This window comes from Nelumbo nucifera, chromosome 5, assembly GCF_055504915.1.
Source record: "Nelumbo nucifera cultivar China Antique chromosome 5, China Antique-T2T, whole genome shotgun sequence".
NCBI classification, from domain to species: Eukaryota; Viridiplantae; Streptophyta; class Magnoliopsida; order Proteales; family Nelumbonaceae; genus Nelumbo; species Nelumbo nucifera.
In genome coordinates this window covers 79230833-79253137 of record NC_142653.1, presented here as the reverse complement: position 1 = coordinate 79253137, position 22305 = coordinate 79230833, and the positions used below count along the sequence as shown (strand labels likewise).

General features: G+C 37.8%; 1 protein-coding gene and 1 pseudogene across 4 annotated transcripts in view; one reads left to right on the top strand and one right to left on the bottom strand.

Annotated features, from left to right (window-relative positions):
- Positions 1–22244, bottom strand: part of LOC104593874 (Myb domain protein) — a 37584-nt gene extending 15340 nt beyond the window's left edge. Inside the window, exons 1-3 of one of the 3 annotated variants that reach the window (XM_019197158.2) lie at positions 21905–22244; positions 5939–6039; positions 3134–3241 (exon numbers count right to left, since the gene is read on the bottom strand). In XM_019197158.2, the coding sequence (XP_019052703.1) occupies positions 3134–3241; positions 5939–6028 (198 nt within the window). In that variant the 5' untranslated portion in view covers positions 6029–6039; positions 21905–22244. Of the gene's footprint in view, positions 1–3133; positions 3242–5938; positions 6040–8454; positions 10958–20885; positions 21021–21904 lie in introns of those variants that run through there. The other 2 variants (XM_010253925.3, XM_088887110.1) reach the window with 2 other exon arrangements.
- LOC148791923 (uncharacterized) lies at positions 11716–21587 on the top strand (annotated as a pseudogene). Its single transcript, XR_016076405.1, has 7 exons — positions 11716–12095; positions 12199–12232; positions 12399–12458; positions 13027–13105; positions 13198–13291; positions 13637–13691; positions 20860–21587. The product of XR_016076405.1 is annotated as an uncharacterized LOC148791923 (transcript).
- Positions 22245–22305: the final 61 nt, after the last annotated feature.

The following is a 22305-nucleotide window of genomic DNA, read 5'->3' as shown; positions in this document are numbered from 1 at the left end:
AGCCCTATCATGACCTAGGCTTTCAAGGACTGATAAAGATCAGTTTTCTTTTGATTTTTGCAAAAAAAATTCCAAGAAGTTTTAGGCTCACCTTCCCCAATTCGATCCAAGCAGTTGGGTTGCAGTTTTACTGAAAACTTTGTTGTTGAATCAGCTTCACCTATACATTGCACCATCTTCAATAGAGGCTGGTTTTAAGACTGATTTGGGCATGAAATTCCACCTTGGGATCTGCATTTGTGGTATTCGTATCAGGTATAAATCTCCCTCTTTGATCGGTTTCAAATCTGGTCCAATTCAATGCAAGACCGATCTTGAAAAATGCAATGTTTCAAAACATAGAGAATTCAATTCCCAAAAGGATCCTAACCCTTCCATCTAGTATGGTTCAGCATCCATATGATGGATCTTAACCCTTCTAACAATTTCCTAGGAATCGAAGTTGCTAGGTCTAAAGATGGCATCTTCATCTACCAAGGAAGTATGTGTTAAATCTTTTCATAAAGACGAGGAAACTTGGTGCCAAACCTGTTTCTACACCTACTGATGCTAACCTAGAGGTGTAAAGTGGGTCATGCCATGCTGGCCCACGAGCCATCACGGGCTGTGTCGCCCTCCCCGATGAAAATTTTGGGGGTCGGCCCGGCACGGCCCTGGTCCGTGGGCCAAGCCTTGGCCCAAGTCGGGCCATGGACCGGGCCAAAGCTATTTTGGCCTATTTATTTAAAAAATTGAAAAAAACTTAAAATTTTAATTTTATATGAATTTTGATGTATACAATTGCTTATATATACAATAATTAAATAAATTAGTATAAAAAAATTGAAAAAAAAATTGTTTATTTTATTAATATATTATATACTATATATTACTATATAGTTATAATTTATACAATATATTATATATTATATATATAAATATATAAAATATATAAATATTATGCATATTTATGGGTCGTGTTGGGCTGTGTCGGGCCAGGCATTTGGTCGTGTTGTGCCATGCTGGCCCGTGGACTTCGAACCCCAGGCCCAGCACGGCACGGACCATCGTGCCGGGCCGCAGGCGGCACGACCCGATTTACACCTCTATGCTAACCATAAACTCTCAGCTGATGATGGTGAGCTTTTGGTAGACAGGGGAGTTTTCCAGAGACTTTTGGGGAAGTTGTTATACCTTAGCATGACACGACTAGATATCTCATATGTTGTTAGTGTGATCAGTCAGTTTATGCATGCCCCTAGAGACACACATATGGCTACGGCAGAACAAGTTCTATGTTACTTGAAGGGAACTCTAGGAAAAGGGTATCCACTTCTCTAGGCATGGACACATGAAGCTAGAGGCTTACACAGATGCCAATTGTGCCGGTAGTATTGACAATAGGAGATCTACATTGGGTTACTGTGCCTTGGTTGCAAGGAACATTGTCTCCTGTAGGAGAAAGAAACAGTCAGTAGTAGCCAGGTCTTTGGCTAAGACAAAGTATAGGGCAATGGCACATGGAGTTTCAAAGTTATTATGGCTCAGGTCACTTCTAGAGGAGATGGGTATTACACATGATAAACCCTTAATGCTTTACTATGATAATCAGGCTGTGATCAACATAAATCACAACCCAGTTCAGCATGATAAGACAAAACATATTGAAGTTGATCAGCAACAGTTAGCAGATGTTCTAACCAAGGGTGTCCCCAAGGCAAAGTTACAACATTGTGTAAGCAAGTTGGGCATGACTAATATCTACGCTCAGCCTCAGCTTGAGGGGGAGTGTAGAGATAATGGGCCGAATGGGCCTTAGTTTCTTTGTTTTCCTTTAAGTTATGTTTATGACTTGTTTTAGTAGGTAGTGGACCTTAGTTATGGGCTCGTTTTCTTGTTTTTAATTGTTTTTTATTGTTGTCTTTAGTGATGGACGCCCTACTAAGGGCACTAATGTAATTGTCCTTATATTTTACAACAAAAGAATAAAAGAGATCATTGGGGGCTGAAGAGAGGTTTTAGAACAACTCTCTTCTTCCTTTTCTTCCATCTTCCTCCATCACTTCTCTCTCTTCAATCTCCTTTTCTCCTATTTCTTTTCTTTTCATTTATATTGTTGTAGGTAGGGGTGGATTCGAGCCGAGCCGAATAGTACCAAGCTCGAGCGCAGCTTGAGTCAAGAGTTCATAAGCTTGAGCTCGTCTCGTCTTGGCTCGTTTTATATTTTATAAAAATATTTTATTGTATATTTTATAAATATTTTATTATAAAAATATTTTATAAAAATAAAAATTATATATAAAATATTTTTTATTTTTTATTTAAAAATTTAAGAATTATAATAATTAATAATTATAATATTTTTATTATATATATTATTTTCTATAATTTTATCTTATATATATTCAAGCCGGCTCACAAGCTTCATGAGCCAAGCTCTAGTAGGCTCGAGCTCGGCTCGTTTAATAATCGAACCAATGAATTGGGCTCGAACAGCTCGTGAAAAGCTCGGCTCGTTGCCACCCCTAATTGTAGGTGTGATTTACAACTGGTTATTATGATTTTAGTTCGGATTTTTTCTTTGAGACGCTTTCCCTCTTACCAGTAAAAATAAACAAAGAAATAAACTATCTTATGGAGTTGGAACTTTTCAGAATTAGATTAAGGTTAGGAACTAAGCAAAATGTATATGTAAGTGCCAGTCAAGCATTGGTCCCATTGTGTTGACGAGGTATCAGAGAGCTGGAAGTATCCATTTGATTACTCCTATATCAGAGATCCTTTAGGTTAAAGTCATTTAATGATCCTAACTACCCAACCCGTTTAAAGCTCTCAGTGATTTAGAGAGATTGATAATAGATATTGAAGAATAAAGAGAAGAAATTTGTATAGTTCTTTTTTTCCTTTTTGTTACTTTTCTTTATTCCCTTTTTCAGCAAATGTAGATCAGTAGGGTTAGTGGTCAGAATCATCTGACCAAGTTGATTTTCCTGAAGGAAATCTATAATGAGTATGATGGGTCTAGAAGCCTTTTTCCTTCCAAACCTAACATTGATATTTACCTTAGCTTCCTGAAGAATCTGAAAATTCACAGAGGGATAAGAAGCATGACGAAACAAATTAACAGTTAGTAGAAAGTTGATCAAATTATTACCCTTTCACCTCCTGCTGACCTGATCTTGTTGTTGGCAGCTGGGCTATATATTCGAAGAAACTCTGCTGACAGGTTGAACACTTTCCCATCACAAAATTCCACTTCTACCTGGCAAAAAGGGTTTGCGAGATTTAAGTAGGGAAATCAACACACTTGCAGGTAACAAGTGGAGTGACAATGAACCGGTTACACTGAAGTAAATGTAACCATACTATCAACTAGTACAAGCAACTGATTAAAGACAAAACAATTTCCTATTTCTGTTATGACCATCATTAATCTCTTACAAAAATCATGAAAGGATGCAACAAAGTTGAAAATGGTGCAAGGAACTTGTTAGCTATTACACAATAATTCAAGCCAGTGCTAAAAGACAAAGGTTGTGATTCTAGCATCCTTTGAAAGGGTAGTAGAGAGATCAAAATAACGGTAGTCAGAGAATTTAACAAATGAGGTGATCACTAATCAAAAGGAACAATAACCTTCTCTTTTGTCCCTCTCAACTAAAAAGTTAAGAGGTGTATTCATATACAATTGGCCCATAGGTAAGTTGCAAGGATTGAAATATCGATATGATATGCTCAATACGGGGCATATCGTATCAGTATTGATGCTTATAGATATGGGATAAGCTACAATCAAGGGTGTATCCCTTGAGTTGTGCATATTGGGTCAATACGGGCCTGTATCGGTGTGTATCGTATTGTATTGATCCAATACACAACAATACGGGCAAATACACATTGATACCATGTGTCTGCATGCCACGTCTCTATTAAAAAAATGCTCCTATTATGTTTTGAACCCAAGTCACTTTTATGCCCAAACCTTAAATGCGACATTCAACCACTAGACCACCTTGGTTATTGTGACAATAAATGAAACATAATAACTTTTGCGTCCATCTAAACAAATAAATATATTTATGTTCAACAACTCCAATTAAAAATTAAAATAATAGTATTCAAAATTGATATTTTATAAACTAATGGAATAAATAAGAAGGAAAAGAGATCCTTTAAAGAGGAAGAGCCAACCAAAATATCCTCCAAAAAAAGAACTCCGTCTCCAACCAAAACATACCTAATGTGACTTAGGTACTGAGGAAGGATACCATGAATAGCCTTCCATAGTGAGGCCAAATTTGCTCAAACTGACAAGCCCACATCCCAACCATTGCATGCCTGTCCATGTCCACTCTGTATCACCTGATGCCATAATATCTCCCTTTCCAGAGGCCACCTCCACAACCACTTACCCAGCAAAGCTAAGCTCTTCTTCCCTAAGTTGCCTATACCTAGCCCCCCTTTCTCTCTCCTTTTACAAACAATTCCCAATTGACCAAGTGGTCCCTTCTATCCTCTCCTGGTTCCACAAAAAGTCTCTCATAATCTTTTCAATCTTCAAAACCTCCTTTTTGGGCATTCTAAAGATGGAGAGGTAGTAAAATCTATATTTCTCTGGGAGGTAGAATAACGCTGCTAAAACCTACATTATCCATTGCCAAAGGAATCTAATTCACACCATCCACCTCTACAAGCAATCTTGTCATTTACAATGACAAGGTTGCAGTTCTCCGATCACTGTAACAAAGTGCCCTACTGCCTCATTGATAACAGAAAAGACTTGGAAACACCACACATGTAGCCTACCCCAGCCACTGAATCCAAACTAATTCAGGGGAGGTCTCTTATCCAGCATTCCTGCTCCAGGATACAACAAATCAAGATGTAATTCAGGGACCAAACTTGTTCCCTTTCAGAAGAAAGAATCTTCTCCAGATCCAACTTATTCAAAAAAACGAAGAGAAAAAGCCCTTCCCCAGTCCACAAACTTCCATTTCACCCCCAACCTCCCACTACAAACTGATATAATCCTAAATCTGCTTGACATCAGGATTTGACATCACAAATTTTCCAGCCAAATACAAACTGAGAATCTCCAAATATTTCTTAAGTTTACCAGCATCCTAAATCTGTTCCTCATATTTAGGAGGCGGGTTGAATTAATTCCAAATCTAAAGATTTCTACCATAGTTTCATATCTTCCATTCACTCAATCCGGACCTTAATTAACAATTAGACCATCTCAAAAACCATTCCTTGAGTATTGGGCTCAATTTTAACTTTAAGGGGGAAGTCTAGAGATCCAGATGAACTGGATACCAAAACCATCAAACAGAAAAATGAGAATTTTATTCAATTAAGAGAAATAAATACAGGATTACTGCAGCTAGATGCAGACATTGCACCAGAAATAGTTACAATAGAGCCCAGAAAAAGCTGTTGCCTTTGAACTCCCTATTTAGCTAGAGAATCAGCCATTCCATTTGCAGTTCTCCTGATCCATGTGAACAAGGCCTTAAGTTCCCTTGCTATGCTTACTATTTCCCTTAATGGATGTCTATAGATCCAAGGAACATTACCGTTTGAATTGGTCCAAGATACCACTATTTTTGAGTCCCCTTCATCCAAGTTCTTAAGATCAGAGACATCCAATAAAAAAGCTTCAAAAAATTGATGTGAAAAAGAGCAGAACTTTTTACAGTGACAAATAAAGCTAATCAGCAAGTCTTTTGAAGTCTGCACTAGTTCATGGAGCATTTTGCTATGCAGTTAAGGAAAACAAAAGGAAAAACATTTAAATCACAAAAAAAGTAACTTTTGGATTTTACTGGAATGAGTACTCAAAAATGTAAACATCAATAAAAGAAAGCATGAGAATAGAAATCAGAAAGCAGGTTGGACAACAAGTTCGGAAATATAAAAGTCATCTAGAATAATACAGAAATTGATTGAGACTTACAGTCTTGGGGGGTTGGAGAGAGAATCTGGTTAGTCGAGGAGTCTGCACAAATGTATGCATGCTTCGAAATATTTCAGGCAGCCTGGACATTGTTCCTCTTCCTAATAGAGTGAAATGGTGAAGTTTAATGTACAGCATCTTTTTAAAAGGTTAGCATACAGCATTTTGTCATATACATAGTTAAAATGGAACTCTCACCATATGGTGGTGAGATAGAGATACTATATGGTGGTGAACCCCCAATATACAATCAAATAGATTCCCTATCCAATGTATGCAAAACAGCTCTTTCTTTTGCAGAATGGCCTAAACTGAATTGATCAAAAACTGACCCAAACTGAACTGATAAAAAAAAGTTCCAGTCTGACTAATAAGTGCATTAAAAAGCAACTTCTCAGTCTTCTCCAAATTAATAAAGGAGAACATTTAATGTTCAGGTGCATCAATGCAGGAAAAGTCTTCAAGAGTAATTGGCATAGGTTCATTAGATCTCATCATCAAACTCATATGTGATTCTGTTATTAGTAACACCAAAGTTGTCTAGAGATACTTTTAGGGTAAACCAAGGTTCAAAATTTCGCAAAGTACCGGCCCGTATCGGCCGATACGTGTCGTATATTTAAGGGGCCGGCACGGGAAACAATAGAAAATCATTTATATCATGTCTTTTCGTTGTGCCAACCTCGTATCATGACCGTATCGGGGCATATTGGGGGCATATTGTACCTGTATCCGGGCGTATTGGGATGTATGGGGACCGTATCGTAGCCGTATCGGGATGTATCGGCTGATACAGTACGACTTCCTATAGGCAAAAAATGAATTAAAATTTTTTGAGAAAAAAGGCTTCTAACTCTCTCCAAAAGCTCTCTCTCCCAAACTCACCAAATCATCCTTACACAATCTTGGATTGTAAAATCCTAAAAAAAAAAAAAAAAAAAAAAGACCCAAAAACAACCTCCAAAACTCAAGATTTTTGAGGTTTTTTCAACTTTTTACAAAAATAGCAAAAATAAATACTTTTTTCAATTTATTCAATAGTGTGTTACAATATTATGTGTTTTTTCTAATGCTTGGAAATGCTTATATATATACTCTCATTATGTTGAAAATCCTATATTTTTTGTGCTTTAAATATATATATTTAATTTTTTGAAGAGAACTTAGAAAAAATAAAAAATAACAAAAAATAAAATTTTATATTTTTTGTGTAATCTTCCCATGAAGAATAATTGTGTCATAGATCTATGGGTGATCTACCATATCCATAGATCTACTGAAATTTCTAAATTATTCATTCTTTATTAATTTTTTGAATAAAAATATTTATTTTTTCAATTTTAGTATGAAAAAATATTTATTTTTGTAAAACTAAAAATATTTATTTTTGAAACTTTATTTGTAATTTTAAAATAATTTTTTCCAATTTTTAATTCATAGAACTATTGAGATTTATAGTAAAATATTTATTTTTTATTTTTTGTAATATTTATTTTTTCTAATTTTTCGTGTGATCTAACCATAATATTTACCATGTTGTAAATCTATGGATGTTCTACCACAATCCATAAAATTATTTTTCGATTACATTTTATTTTTTAATTTTTGTAATAAAAAGTAAAATAATTGTTTAAAATATAATAGAAAATGTTTCATTAAATTATTATTAAGCTTATATTTTGTAGCTATAACCTTATTAGAGAATACCCTTATGTTTCTGTATGTTGATTGTGACATTTTTTCATAAAAATCACTATATATAGCTCATTTAGGCCATATATTTAAAGTTATTGATGTATATTTATGATTTATTGGAGTATTTATAGTGTTTTCATGTGTTTCCATATGTATCTTAATTTTTCATCCGTATCCATGTGTATCCAAGGCATATCCCAATACATCTCTTAAATTTATCTTTCTGATACACTTGGCGTTTCCGATACTTTGAACCTTGGGTATACTACTTTTGTTTTCAATAACAAGAGATCCTATCTTGATACAAAGGGGCATAAGATACATATAAAAAGTGAGTTCAATAGCAGGAGGTAGAAACCAAAAAAAAAAAAAAAGAAAAAACGAGAGATGCAAGTATTGTTGTGCATCCCTCCTCAATAGGTGGGTCTAGTTTTTCTTTGGGACTCAATAGGGGTGGTAGAAAACCACAACATGTCATTGTAGAGATTTTCCAAGAGGCTATAAGAGGACTGAAAGAAAAGATTAAGTGTCTTGCTCAACTTGTAGCTCAAAATGCTACTAGGATGGTGACTTAACAAGTAATTTGTGTTGGGAAGAAGAAAAAACAAGCTTCTAGAGTTGATGAACAGCCTGAAAGAATGGTAGGATCCATCTAATGGACGCCAAGAATGTTGCGGAATGGGTGGGCGAATTTCAAAAATTTTCCTACCTTCTTCCAACTGGGAATCATATTCCCTAAATTTAGAATACAATATTCAGGGATCCTACTTGAACCATAATCGAACCAGATCTGAACCAAAAAGCAAAAGGGAGGAATATACCTGATCCGGAGAAGCAGTATCTCCCAAAGTTGGTGTTCACGCCCAAAGAAGAAACCAAGATCCGCTCCTGCTGAAGATGACACAGCTGTGGGTGGAACGGAACCAGCAGAATGCGTCCTACACATTGGATCCTTCGCAAGAATCCTCTGGAAACTCTGAACACTGAATCTTTGTCAGTCCTTTCTGCAAGACTGATGTCAAGAACTGATTTCTTCACTTCTTTCTTCTTCAAAGATCGAATCTTGTAAGAAGCAATGGCGGCGGCGGCTGGAGAAGTACTCCAAGGACGAAGATAGCTGAATTGCTTCTCTTCTCTCTGGAGTATGAATGAGATCTAATCTCTGTTCGCAGGAATCTTTCTTGCTCTCTCTAAACCCTTTGTTCGAAATCTGATATGTTTTTCTCTTAAAGTTTCTCCTCTTTTCTTCTTGATTAAAAAACCTCCTAATTAGGAGTTATCCCAATCCAAATCAGTATTTGGATAGGGGATGATCTTAATCCTATCTGCAGATTAAGTTAGCTTACTCCTGTTCTTATCAGGAGATTACCAGATTCAAATCTGATTTGAATTTGGTCTCCCAGAGTGGATAAGGTTAAAAGGCCCTATCCTTTTGCTAACATTAATCTCAGATCCACCCCATAGATGGGTGATCACATCAGCCCAGCTCGAAATGGGCTTTTGGCCCATTAAGTGTTCAGTGATTAAATAGTTTCCAATCTGCTGCCCAGTTGGGCTTCTTTGTATGGCGTGGGACCCAAGCATTGATCTACACACCAACCACATGGGTTCGGCCCAGCCTTTATTACAAGGCCTAGCCGAATCCACTGAAAAACTCAGTAAACCCCTGAGCCCATCACATGGACCCTATGGGCCCAACACTTACATTAAGTGGTCCCTAGGCCAAGCCATCTTATAAAAACCCAGGGACTGTGGGCAGGTGCAAGATTAGCCCATCAGGTACTATCCTAAATGGTCTTACACTTAACCTCTCAACCTTTAATGATCAAGCACTGCCCGACAAGAGAGGACCTCTCCCTCGGCTGCAAGGAACAGTGCCGCACTCTCCACTCACATGGATCCCGGGAATTAAAACCATTTGCAAACATTTCGAAACCGTACATATATTAATTTTGCAAAACAAAATTCCAACGATTGAAATCAACTGCCGGCAGTTTGGTTTCCATCAGAGAGAGTGCATTCCCGATCATTACCCTTTGTCCGACAAAGGGGTTGATCATATCACTGTGATCACCCACTCAGATGAATTCTCAGACTGTCCCAACATACCCAGGTTTTGATCCCCATCTAAGGATCTCACTGATTGGCATATCAAAGACAGCCCGATCCGACACCTAGTGAAGTGTCATAATCGAGTCTAGGGGTCAGATGTAACTTTTCAGTTTTGCCCATCTATCTCCAAGGTCCAGGGCAATACTGGAAATCTGGTCCGGTTCAAGGATTCGAGTAATCCCATACTGCATGTGCCTTGGGTCTTACCCTGGTGGCCGAGACAGGCCATCCCAACACTTGGTGGCACACCGGTATCAGCCTTGGCAGGATAAATCTCCCCAGGCTTATTCAATGGCTGTGAACATTTAAAACTAACACGAGTCTCTATAAGTGTCCAGTTTTAGGGTCTTACACAGAATCATACCAAACAACATGAATCAAACATGCACTTTATTTATTTACACTAAATGTCAAAAGTACATCAAATCGGATTGAAGCTAAGGACATACAAAACTGTCTAACACAGCCCACTAACATTATTAGTGAAGAATCAAGTAAAGAAGACATTGAGCAACTTGAAGGTGATCAACATGAAAATAATAACAACCAGCAATGGGAAGACTGAATAGTGCAAGCTTTACAATCCAATCAAGGTCATGGAGTTCAACTTCATATTAATGAGTTTGATGGTGAGTTGGAACTTGAAGAGTTTCTGGATTGGTTGGACAACATTGAAAATTATTTTGATTGGAAGGAAATGAATGCAAAAAGAAAAGTGAAACTTGTAACACCAAATATGCATGAGATAGCCTTGGATTGGTGGAAAAGTTATCAAAGGGACAGAAAAAGGAAGAGGAAAATAAAGGTTAGTTCTTGTTAAAGAATGAAAGAGAAGCTGAAATCACAATTCTTACCATCAGATTATGAGCAAACTCTTTACCAAAAGATGCAGAACTTGAAGCAACGAGAAAAGTGTTTTAAGGAGTACACAAAAGAGTTTAATAGACTAACTTTCCGAAGTAATATGACAAAAGCTAAACAGCAAAAAGTTAGTAGATATATCAATGGTTTGAGGTTGCCAATACAAGATCAAGTCAGCCTATACTGCTCATATAAGGTAAAGGATGCATATCAACTAGATTTGAAGGTTGAATTAAGTGTTGTCTAAGGTACATTTTTTTTTGAAGAGTAAAAATAAAAATTCATTAATAAAAATAGAAAAACTTATTACAACCAAACATGAGTGCTAAGATAACACCCAAACCAGCTACATGAGGATAGCAACAACCCCCCCCCCCCCCCACTACAAAAGCAACTAGTATTCAGCTTCAAACGTCTCATCATACCCGTCATTGTCCTCATTCCAAACCTCTCCTCCTTCCCCTAACAACTTCATTGTCTCTTTCCTTTGGCTCTTTTGAAATACTTCAAAAGCTCTTCTAGCAAACTCCTCACCTCCCCAAAAAAATAACCCTAAGCTCTTGTAATTCTAACACCCCTGTCAACCAAGCTCTTTATCTCCATTTTATCCCCCTCCTCCTTCTTTCCAACTTGTTGAGATAAAGTGGAACAACTCTCACCAACCTGACCTCCCTCCTTATTTCTTGGCCCCGGCCTAAACCCCAGACCTTCCTTTGTCGGAGACAACGTTTTCTCCTTTTCTGCAGCTTAAAACTCTACCCCTCTTCTTTCATCACACTTCTTTTTGGAATCTATAACTTTTAATCTCTTCCTCTTGTTATATTTATTGGAAGGATCTACCCCAATCAACCTATCTTTTAGTCTTGAGAAAACTTTTGATACATGGACAAAATGAAACTTGTTTATCTTTCTCGCTTTCTTCACCCCTTCTAGAGGTTTAACATCTCATTCCTTGTTCACCCTTCTTCTCCAACCTAGATTGGCTCTAATAAGTACATCTTCACCAATAAGTCAAAGTGTTGGGGTTGGTAGGGGTCGTGTGATCAACCAAACACAACCTACAGTCCAAGGAACCTCAAATGCAGCAAAGAAGAGCAGCCCATAATTAGATGCTTCAGGTGTATGGAGTTGGGACATCATTCCAATGTCCTAAGAAAAGGATTGAAGGGCAAACACATTTGGTTGATGAAGTTATTGATGAACAGCAAAATGATATAGGCCATGTTAAGGATGGAGACAAGTGGCTGACACTACTGAAGCTAATGATACGAAACTCCATGGTTGCACCTCAAGAACCACTACCTAGGGGCTGGTTGAGAAAGAATATCTTTAGAACACGTACAACTGGTGGGAAGTTTATTGACATCAGGAGTAGTGAGAATCTTGTCTCTCAAGAGATGGTGGATAAATTGCGACTCAAGACTGTTCAACACCCCTGGCCTTATTTCATTTTGTTGTTCAACAAAGGAAATGAGATTGTTGAGATTCAGTATTCTCTTATGTTTTTTCTTGTTTATAATCATTATTTAGTGTTATTGGGCCCAAGGCCCATTAGTTTTTGTTATTTTTTGGGACTGTTTTTATGTTGTTAGCATTAACTGCCCTATTAAGGGTATATTAGTCATTGTAATCAGCTTTATTTTATGAGTATATAAGATAATGAGTGGGATGGCCAAATCATTATTGACTTCTCCCGATCTCTTCTCTTCTCACCAAGAACCCTTTTCTCTTTCCTTTTTATCACTATTATCACATCAAATTACCATTTTCTTATTTTTCTACTTGGTATTAGAGCTACTTTGGGGATTTTTTGAGTCTTCCATCATGCAGCCCTAAATCAACTGATTGCATGGTGAGTTAGAGAGCTGATCGAAGACTTCAAAAGTGCCTAGTTCTTGGACTTTTTGGTGAATCTAGAACCCTTTGTGTTAGATCTTGGGTTGATCATTGAAATCGGGAAGAACTAGAGGAGTCCAGATAGCAGGACTTTATTTTTGACCTAGGAAAGGGCACTTAGGACTTTTTAGACTTCTTGGTGTTTTCTAAAGGGGGCGGTTCAAGTTTTAGAGTTTTCTGAGGCCTTTGGAGGGCAGGTGACCTGGGTTTGGGTGTAAAAAGTACTAGTGATCCTTTTGAATCTGAGATTATTACTGCAATAAAATTGGATGGTACAAATTTTTTAGAATGGGCACAATCAGCGAAGATGGCTATTGGTGTACATAGACCTATGGTATAGATTATACAGAGGCCTTTGCACCAATAGCTAAGATGAGCCCAGTTCGATCCTCGTCTCTAGCTACTTACTCATAGCTAAGATGGGCACCAATAGCTGAGATGAGACCTTTGCACCAATAGCTACTTACTCATGACCACTCTTCCAATTTGATGGTAAAAATGTTTTCCTTAATGGTGATTTGCAGGAGGAGGTGTATATAGATCTTCTAGTTGGTTTCTATGAGGATGTTGGTGAGAAAAAAGCTTGTAGACTGAAGAAGTCAGGTGTATATGGATCTTCTAGTTGGTTTCTATGAGGATGTTGGTGAGAAAAAAGCTTGTAGACTGAAGAAGTCAGGTGTATATGGATCTTCTAGTTGGTTTCTATGAGGATGTTGGTGAGAGAAAAGCTTGTAGGGTGAAGAAGTCATTATATGGTTTGAAACAGCTATCTAGAGAATGGTTTGACAGGTTTACGAGAGCATTGATCCGTTTTGGATACTCACAAACCTAATTAGATCACACTCTCTTTGTGAAAAGGAGAGAATCACTTGTGTCAGTACTGATTGTGTATGTGGATGATATAATTGTTACAAGAAACGATCTAAGTGAAATTGATGCACTCAAGAAATCACTACAACAAGAATTTGAGAATAAGGATCTAGGTGAACTAAAATATTTGTGTATGGGGATTGACGTTGCAAGATCCAAGCATGGGATATTCATCTCTTAAAGGAAGTATGTATTAGACCTACTATAAGAAGCTAGGAAGCTAAAAGTTAAACCAGTTGATACTCCTTCTGATCCAAACCATAGGATTAATGCTTTAGATGGTGAGTTGGTTAAGGATGTGGGGAGATATCAAAGGATGGTACGCCTGCTACTATATTTGTGCATGACACACCCAGACATTTCTTATGATGTGAGTGTTGTGAGTCAATATATGCATGCTCCTCGGGTTCAACATTGGAAAGCCATTAATAGGATACTTGCATACTTGAAGAAACATCCTAGCAGAGGAATTTTATTCACAGATCATGGGAATTTGAAATTGGAGTCCTATACAGATGCAGATTGGGGAGGTTACCTAGATGACAGGAGATCCACATTAGGGGTATGCACCTTTGTGGGAGGAAATCTAGTTTCATGTTAAAGTAAAAAATCAATCAGTGGTGACAAGGTCAAGTGCAGAAGTCGTATATAGATCTATGGCCAATGGTGTTTTAGACGCTTGCTGAGTGAGTTTGGGATAGATGCAAAGGATCCCATGATATTATATTGTAACAACCAAGCTACAATCAATACCACCCACAATCCAATTCAACATGACAAGACAAAACACATTGAAGTTGATAGACACTTGTAAGAGAAAGGGTGACAGCCGAAGAAGTTTTCCTACCTTATGTCTCCTCTGAGTTATAATTAGCTGATGTCTTTACCAAAGGGGTTGCAAAGGACAAGCTTGAACATGACTTATGCATGTTGGGAATGTTTGACATTTACTCCCAACTTGAGGGGAAGTGTTAAGGATTTTGTGCAGTTTTGTTAGTTAATTTTGTTTATTATTTATTTATATAGGGAATGGGGACCACAGCACACTTGTTGGGACCCTTAGGAGTGGTGTTTTTAAGTTTTTTATTGAGTTTTTTTGTGTTAGCCGCCTATAAGGGCATTTTAGTCATTGTACTTATTTTTACTTAGTATAAATACCAATGGGAAAGGGGGGCCAGATCTGATTGCTCTCCCTTTCTTTTTCAACCTCTTCGTTGTTCTCCGTCTCTTCTTCCACAGGAAATACTTCTTTTTCTTTTCTTTTTTTACAGATTTTTTTGGTTCAGCAGATTTCTACTACCTATATGGTGGACAGGAAATCAGATTTGAAAACCCCAAACAAACCTAACCCATAATTAGCTCTCCTCCTTGAGAAAAAATAGATCACCAATCAGATGGGAAGTTGGTCTCTCCATTTTGAAAATCCAAAGACAAAACAAATTTGAAATTAATTTTTAAATTCAACAACCAACCAAATGTATGTTTCACACTTTCCACTTGAAAAACTCTTGTTTATTGAAAGAAAAACTGTTGTTTATGGCTTACTAGAAAGCCAAGTTCAGACTTGAAACAAGCTATATATCTTACTTCAAAGCTGATTTAAGCATATTCATGCCACCTCCCTTTTTCCTCTTGAAAATCCACACATAGGCCTAGGTTCGGGTATGTAAAATTTTCCTTGGAATCACAAAATATAGGTCTGCAATTTTTCCTTTGAAGTCACAAAATATAGACTTGAGTTGTTTTTAATTTTTGAAATTACAAAACAAAGATTGGAATTTAGAAAAAAATACTTGAAATTCACAATCATAAACTTAAATAACTGTACAACTTGTGAACTAAAAGTGCAAGAGACATGCAAGATACCAACTGGCTAGTTGGTAAGGTCTCTGGCTGGTCGTAGCAGAGACTTGGGATCTAATCCTGCCTGCACCAGCATTGGGGAGGTGTGAATTTGGGGGATGGGATACACCCCATTGCGCGACCCATGCAGCCAAGAAAAAAGTGCATGAGACAACCTCAAACATTGAGGTTAAGAGACAAGAGCTACAACATGCAGTCACTGGAAATGGAAGAACAAAAGCTGAACAGGGATTCAAGGCTGAAGCTAAAGAGGGGTAGGATTAAATGAGTTGGGCTGAATCCAAAATTAAGAGTAGGTTAAAACATAAATTCAAAAGTTGAAATTAAGGATGGAAAAACACAAGGCTGAACTGCTGAAGCCTGATGTTTTAAGACTGAGATTGTATATGGCTAAATGTTGAGATTAGAATTTCATGAGCTGAAACCTTTGACTTTAAAAACTGAAATCAACAATAGTTGCACATGTACTACAAAATGAACACCAAGATAAGAAAATTCATGGCCCAAAATATTAAATTTAAGAGTTGAGATTTGAGATGCATGGAAAAAAAAAATTGACATAAGAAAAACAAGGTTTGAACCTAGAGTTTAGAAATGGGTAGAAACACAGATTGAAACGGGCTGAATCTGGGCTCAAAAGCTAACATTGAAGGTGGATAACATTGAGACTAGAAACATAGGGACTGAAATATTATGAGAAAACATTTAAATGGACATACAATTCGGGTCTATGGCTAGTTTTCTTTTTTAAATCCAAAATTCCCTGCAACCTATATTCCTTTGGAAAATAAAACATTGACCTGCAATTTATAATCTTATTATAAAACCCAAACATAGAAATGTAATCAAAACTCATACTTGACTGTAGCTTTATGGTATCTCTTCTAAATCAAAACTCAGGTCAGTTATTTGCATTCTAAAACAAAAACTCAAAAATCAGATCTGATTGTAAGTCTGGAATTTGCATTGCAAATAAAATATCAGTACTACGTTTTAAACAGAATTTAAACTTGATTGTGGATCTGCGACTTGTATCCTTTTTCGAAACCAAAACCCAAGGTAGAAAAATTTCATGCAAATCAAAAATAAAATAAAAACAGACCCGAGTTTGCAACTTGAAAGCACAAGTCAGAATTAAAGTTGGCTTTTTAAAACTTAAGATGAGTCTGTTTAAAATCACGACAACAATATGCTTTGTTTAAGTTCTTCTTTGAAAACAAAAGGCAAAAATATGCTTTGTTTAAAAGCCAAACAAAAGACATGCTTACAGGTCCCTACCCCTTTAAAAGAATGCATTACTATCGGTTCTAAAATGCATAAAACTTATACCATGATCGTGTCAAAGAACAGATTTAATTATGCAAGCAGATATATTTCCATACGCAAGCTAAACGAAGATGCATATACTAAACACTTCAGCTGATTAATAGAGACTAGTCTAAGCCAGAAAAGCTACATTTAGATCACTAAAATCCAAATTGAAGATAATATACACAGAAACCAAAATCTAGCCTAAATTATAACATCCATTATTCAAGTAAAAACAAACCATCTAAAATCATTCAATGCCAATAAATAAATAAATATATATATATATATTTCTTAGAAACTGAAAAACCTTTTCAATAACAAAACAATACTAATATTATAGAAAAAGCAAGCTTAGGCAAACCTCTAAATGGTCCAATAAAAGAAGTCCCTACTATAGTCACCAATTGTGATCTTCAGAAAGCTCATGGCCGGCTCAAAAGGAGTCACCACCCATTTAATTTAAGAAAAATGAGTCCTCTATAACATTTAAAATTGATATTGTTTTTTTTTTATCAATTTTAAAATTGATATTGTTTTTCTCTCCTTTTTGTATTTATTAACTCAATTACAGCACTGTACCAAGATTCATAAATCCAATTAGATTGGGAGAGGGAAGGTGTTAGGCACCCCTCTCTCCAAGCTACAAAAGGCAGTGTTAAGAACTTCATGAATTTCAAATCTAAAAAAGTGATGAAATTCTAAAATCTTGTAAACAATCCTTTCTAGCATATCTCAGTCGTAGTTTTGAGGGGATATTACGGGGAATTAGGTACTAAGTTCCCTAAAACCCACACTACTTCCCCTTTATTCCTAAAATTGCAAGAAGCTTGATGAGAAGTTTTCCAAGATTTGGAATCCTCAATCAACCAAACTGAACTTATCGAGAAGTATGATGACAATTAGTATCAAATAATTAAAAATTAACTAGGAACTCTAACTACACAGGTTGAGAGACTTGCCTCTCGAATTTGACCTTAACAGATGGTTTCTAGCAGCTCCTATGGATTTGGAAATGGCATCTTTGATGCTTCAAGCAAAGGAGTGAAGGGATGAGAGATCCATCATATGGATAGCCAAACCCTGTAGGTAGGTAGGGTGAAATTTCAAACATTTCTCTCTCTCCCATGTGGGAATCATATTCCCTATTTTAGAAAACTGCATTTTCAAAGATCAATCTTGAACCTAAACCGGACCAGATCTGAAACCAAAACGTAGGAGAGGGAAATACCTGATACGGTGTAACAGTAACTCCCAACGAAGGTGTTCACGCCCAAGTAAAACGCCAAAGACTGCTCCCACTGAAGATGACACAGCATAGGGTGGAGCAGAATCAGCAAGTGGTTCTTCAGCAAGAACCGAACTCTTTAACAAGAATTCGATGGAGGGTGAGTGAACATGACTTCAGATCATTTTTCCCCAAAAACTGATATCAAGAACGCTTATTGATCGCTCCTACAGGTGGAGAACGAACTGGCAATGGCGACAACAGGAGGAGAAGGCAAGAGCAGAATATGGCGTCAGTCTTATTGGAGTTGTCTTCTCTCTTGCCTCTGTAATCTGAATTGGTGTTGAAGGGTTCGCCCTCCTCCTCTATTTATAGCCTTAAAGAGAGCTTCTCGTAATCTCATTAGGAGTTTCCTATACCAAATCTTGTATTTGGATATGGACTCTCTTTAAGAGATAAAGATAAATCTTTATCTTATTTGCAAATAAAGATCAGCCATCCTAATCTTATTAAGAGTTTCCTAATTCAAATCTTTATTTGGATCCGGACTCTCTGAGTGGATAGGGAGTTCCTATCCTATTTGTTGATCTAAATCCCAGAACCGCCCCTTTTTAATTAATCAAATTAAACCAGTTCGAATTGGGCTTTAGGCCCATTAAGTCCATGTGCTCATTCGGCCTCCAAACTGTTACCCAGTTGGGTTTCCTTGTATGGCGTGGGACCCAAACATTGATCTACACATCAGCCACATGGATTCAGCTCAGCCTTTGTTACAAGCCCTGGCCGAATTCACTATAAGAGCTAATGAACCCCTGAGCCCATTACATGGGCTCTTAATGAGCCAAACACTTACACTAAGTGGTCCCTGGGTCAAGCACCTTATAAAAGCCCAAGGACTGTGGGCAGATGCAAGATTAGCCCATCAGGTATTACCCTCAATGGTCTTACATTTAACCTCTCAGCCCATGATGATCAAGCATTGCCCGACAAGAGAGGACCTCTCCCTCGGCAAAGGAACAGTGCTGCACTCTCTACTCGCATGGATCCTGGGAATTAAAACCTTTTGCAAACATTTTAAAACCATAATATATATATAAATATATTTTGCAAAACAAATACGATTGAAATCAACTGCCGGCAGCTTTGGTTTCCATCAAAGAGAGTGCATCCCCAATCATTACCTTTGTCCGACAAAGGGGTTGATCCTGTCACTATGATCACCCACTCAGATGAATTCTCGGATTGTCCCAATATACCCAGGTTTTGACCCCCTCTAAGGATCTCACTGATTGACATATCAAAGACAGCCCAATCCAACACCTAGTGCAGTATCATAATCGAGTTTAGAGGTCAGGTGTAACATTCCAGTTTTGCCCATCAATCTCCAAGGTCCAGAGCAATACTAGATTTCTGATCCGGTTTAGGGTTTCAAGAAAACTCACACTGCATGTATCTCAGGTCTCACTTTGGCGGTTGAGACAAGCCACCCCAAACCAACTTGGCGGCACATCAATGTCAGCCTTGGCAGGATAAACTAACGAGTCTCATATGTGTCAAGTTTAAGAATATTACACAGAAACACACCACAATAACATGAATCAAATATGTACTTTATTCATTTACATTAAATGTCATAAGGTACATCATTCTGATTGGAGCTAAGGGCATACACTGTCTAACAAGGAGTTCTTGCAATCGTTATATAACGTCAAGAGACTCAAGAAATGGATGATTTGATTATCTTCCTGCTCTTGTTCAAGGCTAGAGCATGAAAATGGAGAAGGATGGAGAAGTTTCGGTAAATTCTAACCCTAGATATGGAGTTTTTCTCAAATTTCCGTTGCAAATCACTGTATAATGGGTCTTCTTCCTTTTGTTTTTGAAACGTTTGGGCTTCGAAATGGGAAATAAACGGAGGGTAGACAGGGTCTAAGACTTGACCTCTAAGTGTCTTAGGGTTTTAAGAAAGCCTTACATGCAAAAAAAAAAAAAAAAAATCTCGAGAAAGTCAATCTAATAGGCCTTTTCAAAAGATATTTGTGGGTTAGATTTTCCTCAAATTTTCAAGGTTCTTCCGCAGTGGAGTCCGTACGAATATGCATGAACAAGTTCCAATTTGATCACTCAATGGCAAAAAACATAAATTTTAAATGATCAGAATAGTATTTGTGCAACTTCCTATGTTTAAAGTTATGTTATTTTCGTTAGGAAAAATTCCCAATAGGTACCCTGCACTTTAGTTCAAGTGTCAATTTAGTACTCGAAACTTTAAAATGCGATAATCTAGTACCTAAACTTTCAACTTGCGATAATCCAATACCCAACGTTAACTCACCGTCAGTCAGAACCATCACATGATATCAGGTGTGATTTAAACATTCTCACAATACCAAAATTAACCTTTATGAAAAAATTCAGACCATTTTACCCTTTTCCCTTCCTATTTCCCTAATCTCCATTCTCTTCGATCTGAGTTGAAGAAACGAGAGGAGAGGAAAATTCACTCAACGCCGACCGTTTTACCCGGAGGAGAGGAGACTTCCTCATGATCTCGAGTAAAGTTACACGAAGCCAATGACATACAATCATCCAAATGACCACGCATCAACTCCTCCAAACCCCATTGGAACTCAGCACGAGCATCATTGCTCTCCTGCTTTGCTTCTGTTGCTGCGACACAAAATCAGTCATGTTATCCCCTCCCCGTCCCCTTCCCCTTCCCCTTCCCCTTCCCCAACCACTCAACTACCACCTAACCCCCGGTGCCTCAAGGCGAAACCGACACATGACAACACACATCCTCCGTATCGGATCCTAGAATCTAGGATGAAACAACGAAAAACTAGAACTCGTGAACATTCGCAATCCTAAACCTTGTCAATTTCGTGAAGAAACAGAAACAAATCCTATTCCAAATTTCCAATTACGCCACACCAGTCCCCTAAACAGATAAAAAACCATTCACACCCCCCAAGAATTGTGAGATTACAGTTGAGAAACGTACCAGTTTGTTCAAACAACCGAATCGTACAATGAAACAAAAAAGATCAAATCGACATTCAAAAACAATCGACAAAACTACAATTAGGAAAGGAAGAATGCAAAAGAACGTACCTATGAAGCTCCGAAGCGCAGTGGCTGCCTTGATCCCAATATCAGAGAATCCACGCTTTCGCTTCTGTTGAACGTCAGTTTGGATGACGATAACAAGGTGGGCCTGGTTGCTGAAGGAGCAATTGGGCGTGTCGTTTCTGCTTTGCAAGGTGGGGCACCCAACTGCAAGGCCCTTGCGGCCACTATGCTCACGAGTCTTGCCGTCGCGGAAGTTAACAAGGGGACGATCGGTGCCTACCCATCTGCGGTTAGAGGTCTAGTTTCCCTCCTTCGGAACGGGAGCGGGAGGGGAAAGAAAGAGGCAGCCACTGCGCTTTACGACTTATGTTCCCTCCCAGAGAGCTGTAGAATGTGGGTCGGTGCCAAATTTGGTCGAAATGGCCGATTCCCGGGTCGAAAGGGCTGTTGAGGTTCTCAGCCTGTTGGCCAAATGCAGAGAAGGTAGAGAAGAAATGGAAAGGCTTGATGGTTTTGTCGGGGTTTTAGTTCGGGTGTTGCTCAATGGTAGTCCACGCGGGGTACAACACGCTCTCTCCACGTTGAATTCACTCTGTTATTGTAATGAAGGAATGCGTTGGCAGGCGAAGAGAGAGGAGATTGAAGAAATTTGTTTGGGATTCCTGGAAGATTAGAATGAGAAGAATAGAAGAAATGCTTAAAAGTTTGATTCAAGCTCTGCAGAGGTGTCAGTTGACGGGTTGATTTGAGTTGGGTTCTGTTAAGGGAGATTTTTGTGGGAGGTGAAGTGAAAGATATCTTTGTTTTGGGGGGGAAGTCCATTCTTCTTCATCGTCTCTGTTAGTTCTCCTCCATTAGGATAGATAGTCAATGTAAAAAAAAAAAAAGGGGGGAAAGAAAAGAAGGATTAGATTTTTGATGGGGCTGGGGATTGGTTCTTTTGTATCATGTACATTCTTAATAAACATATGAGTTCTTTGTTTTCCTTGTTTATACAGGAAATCTTCATATTGATCGTCTGAATTATCGATAAAGGAATGGAAGTATGCAAAAGAACGTACCTCTGAAGCTCTGCTCAAAGGCGTACAACTTTAGAGGACAATATGAAGCTCGGAAGCTGGCGTACCGCAAGAATCTACAAAACTATAATTAGGAATGGAAGAATGCAAAAAACGTACTTCTGAAGGTCTGCTCTTCCTCCACGCAACCAGAAAATCAGAAGCCTAACTTTACAAGACAATCTACATATAACAAGCCAACATTTACTTCAGGTCAGAGATTATAAATAAAGAAAATTCTGGCGTCGCATTCGAGCATCGATTTCAATTTTTCTGGTGTCACATTCGCTTGACATCAGCGGCGTGACCAACTGGTTTTTTCGGAAGAGGTAACAGAGTGGATGAAAGTGGTTCCCACATGCAAGCATAAAAAGGATTATAGCTGTCGAAAATTAATTCATGCA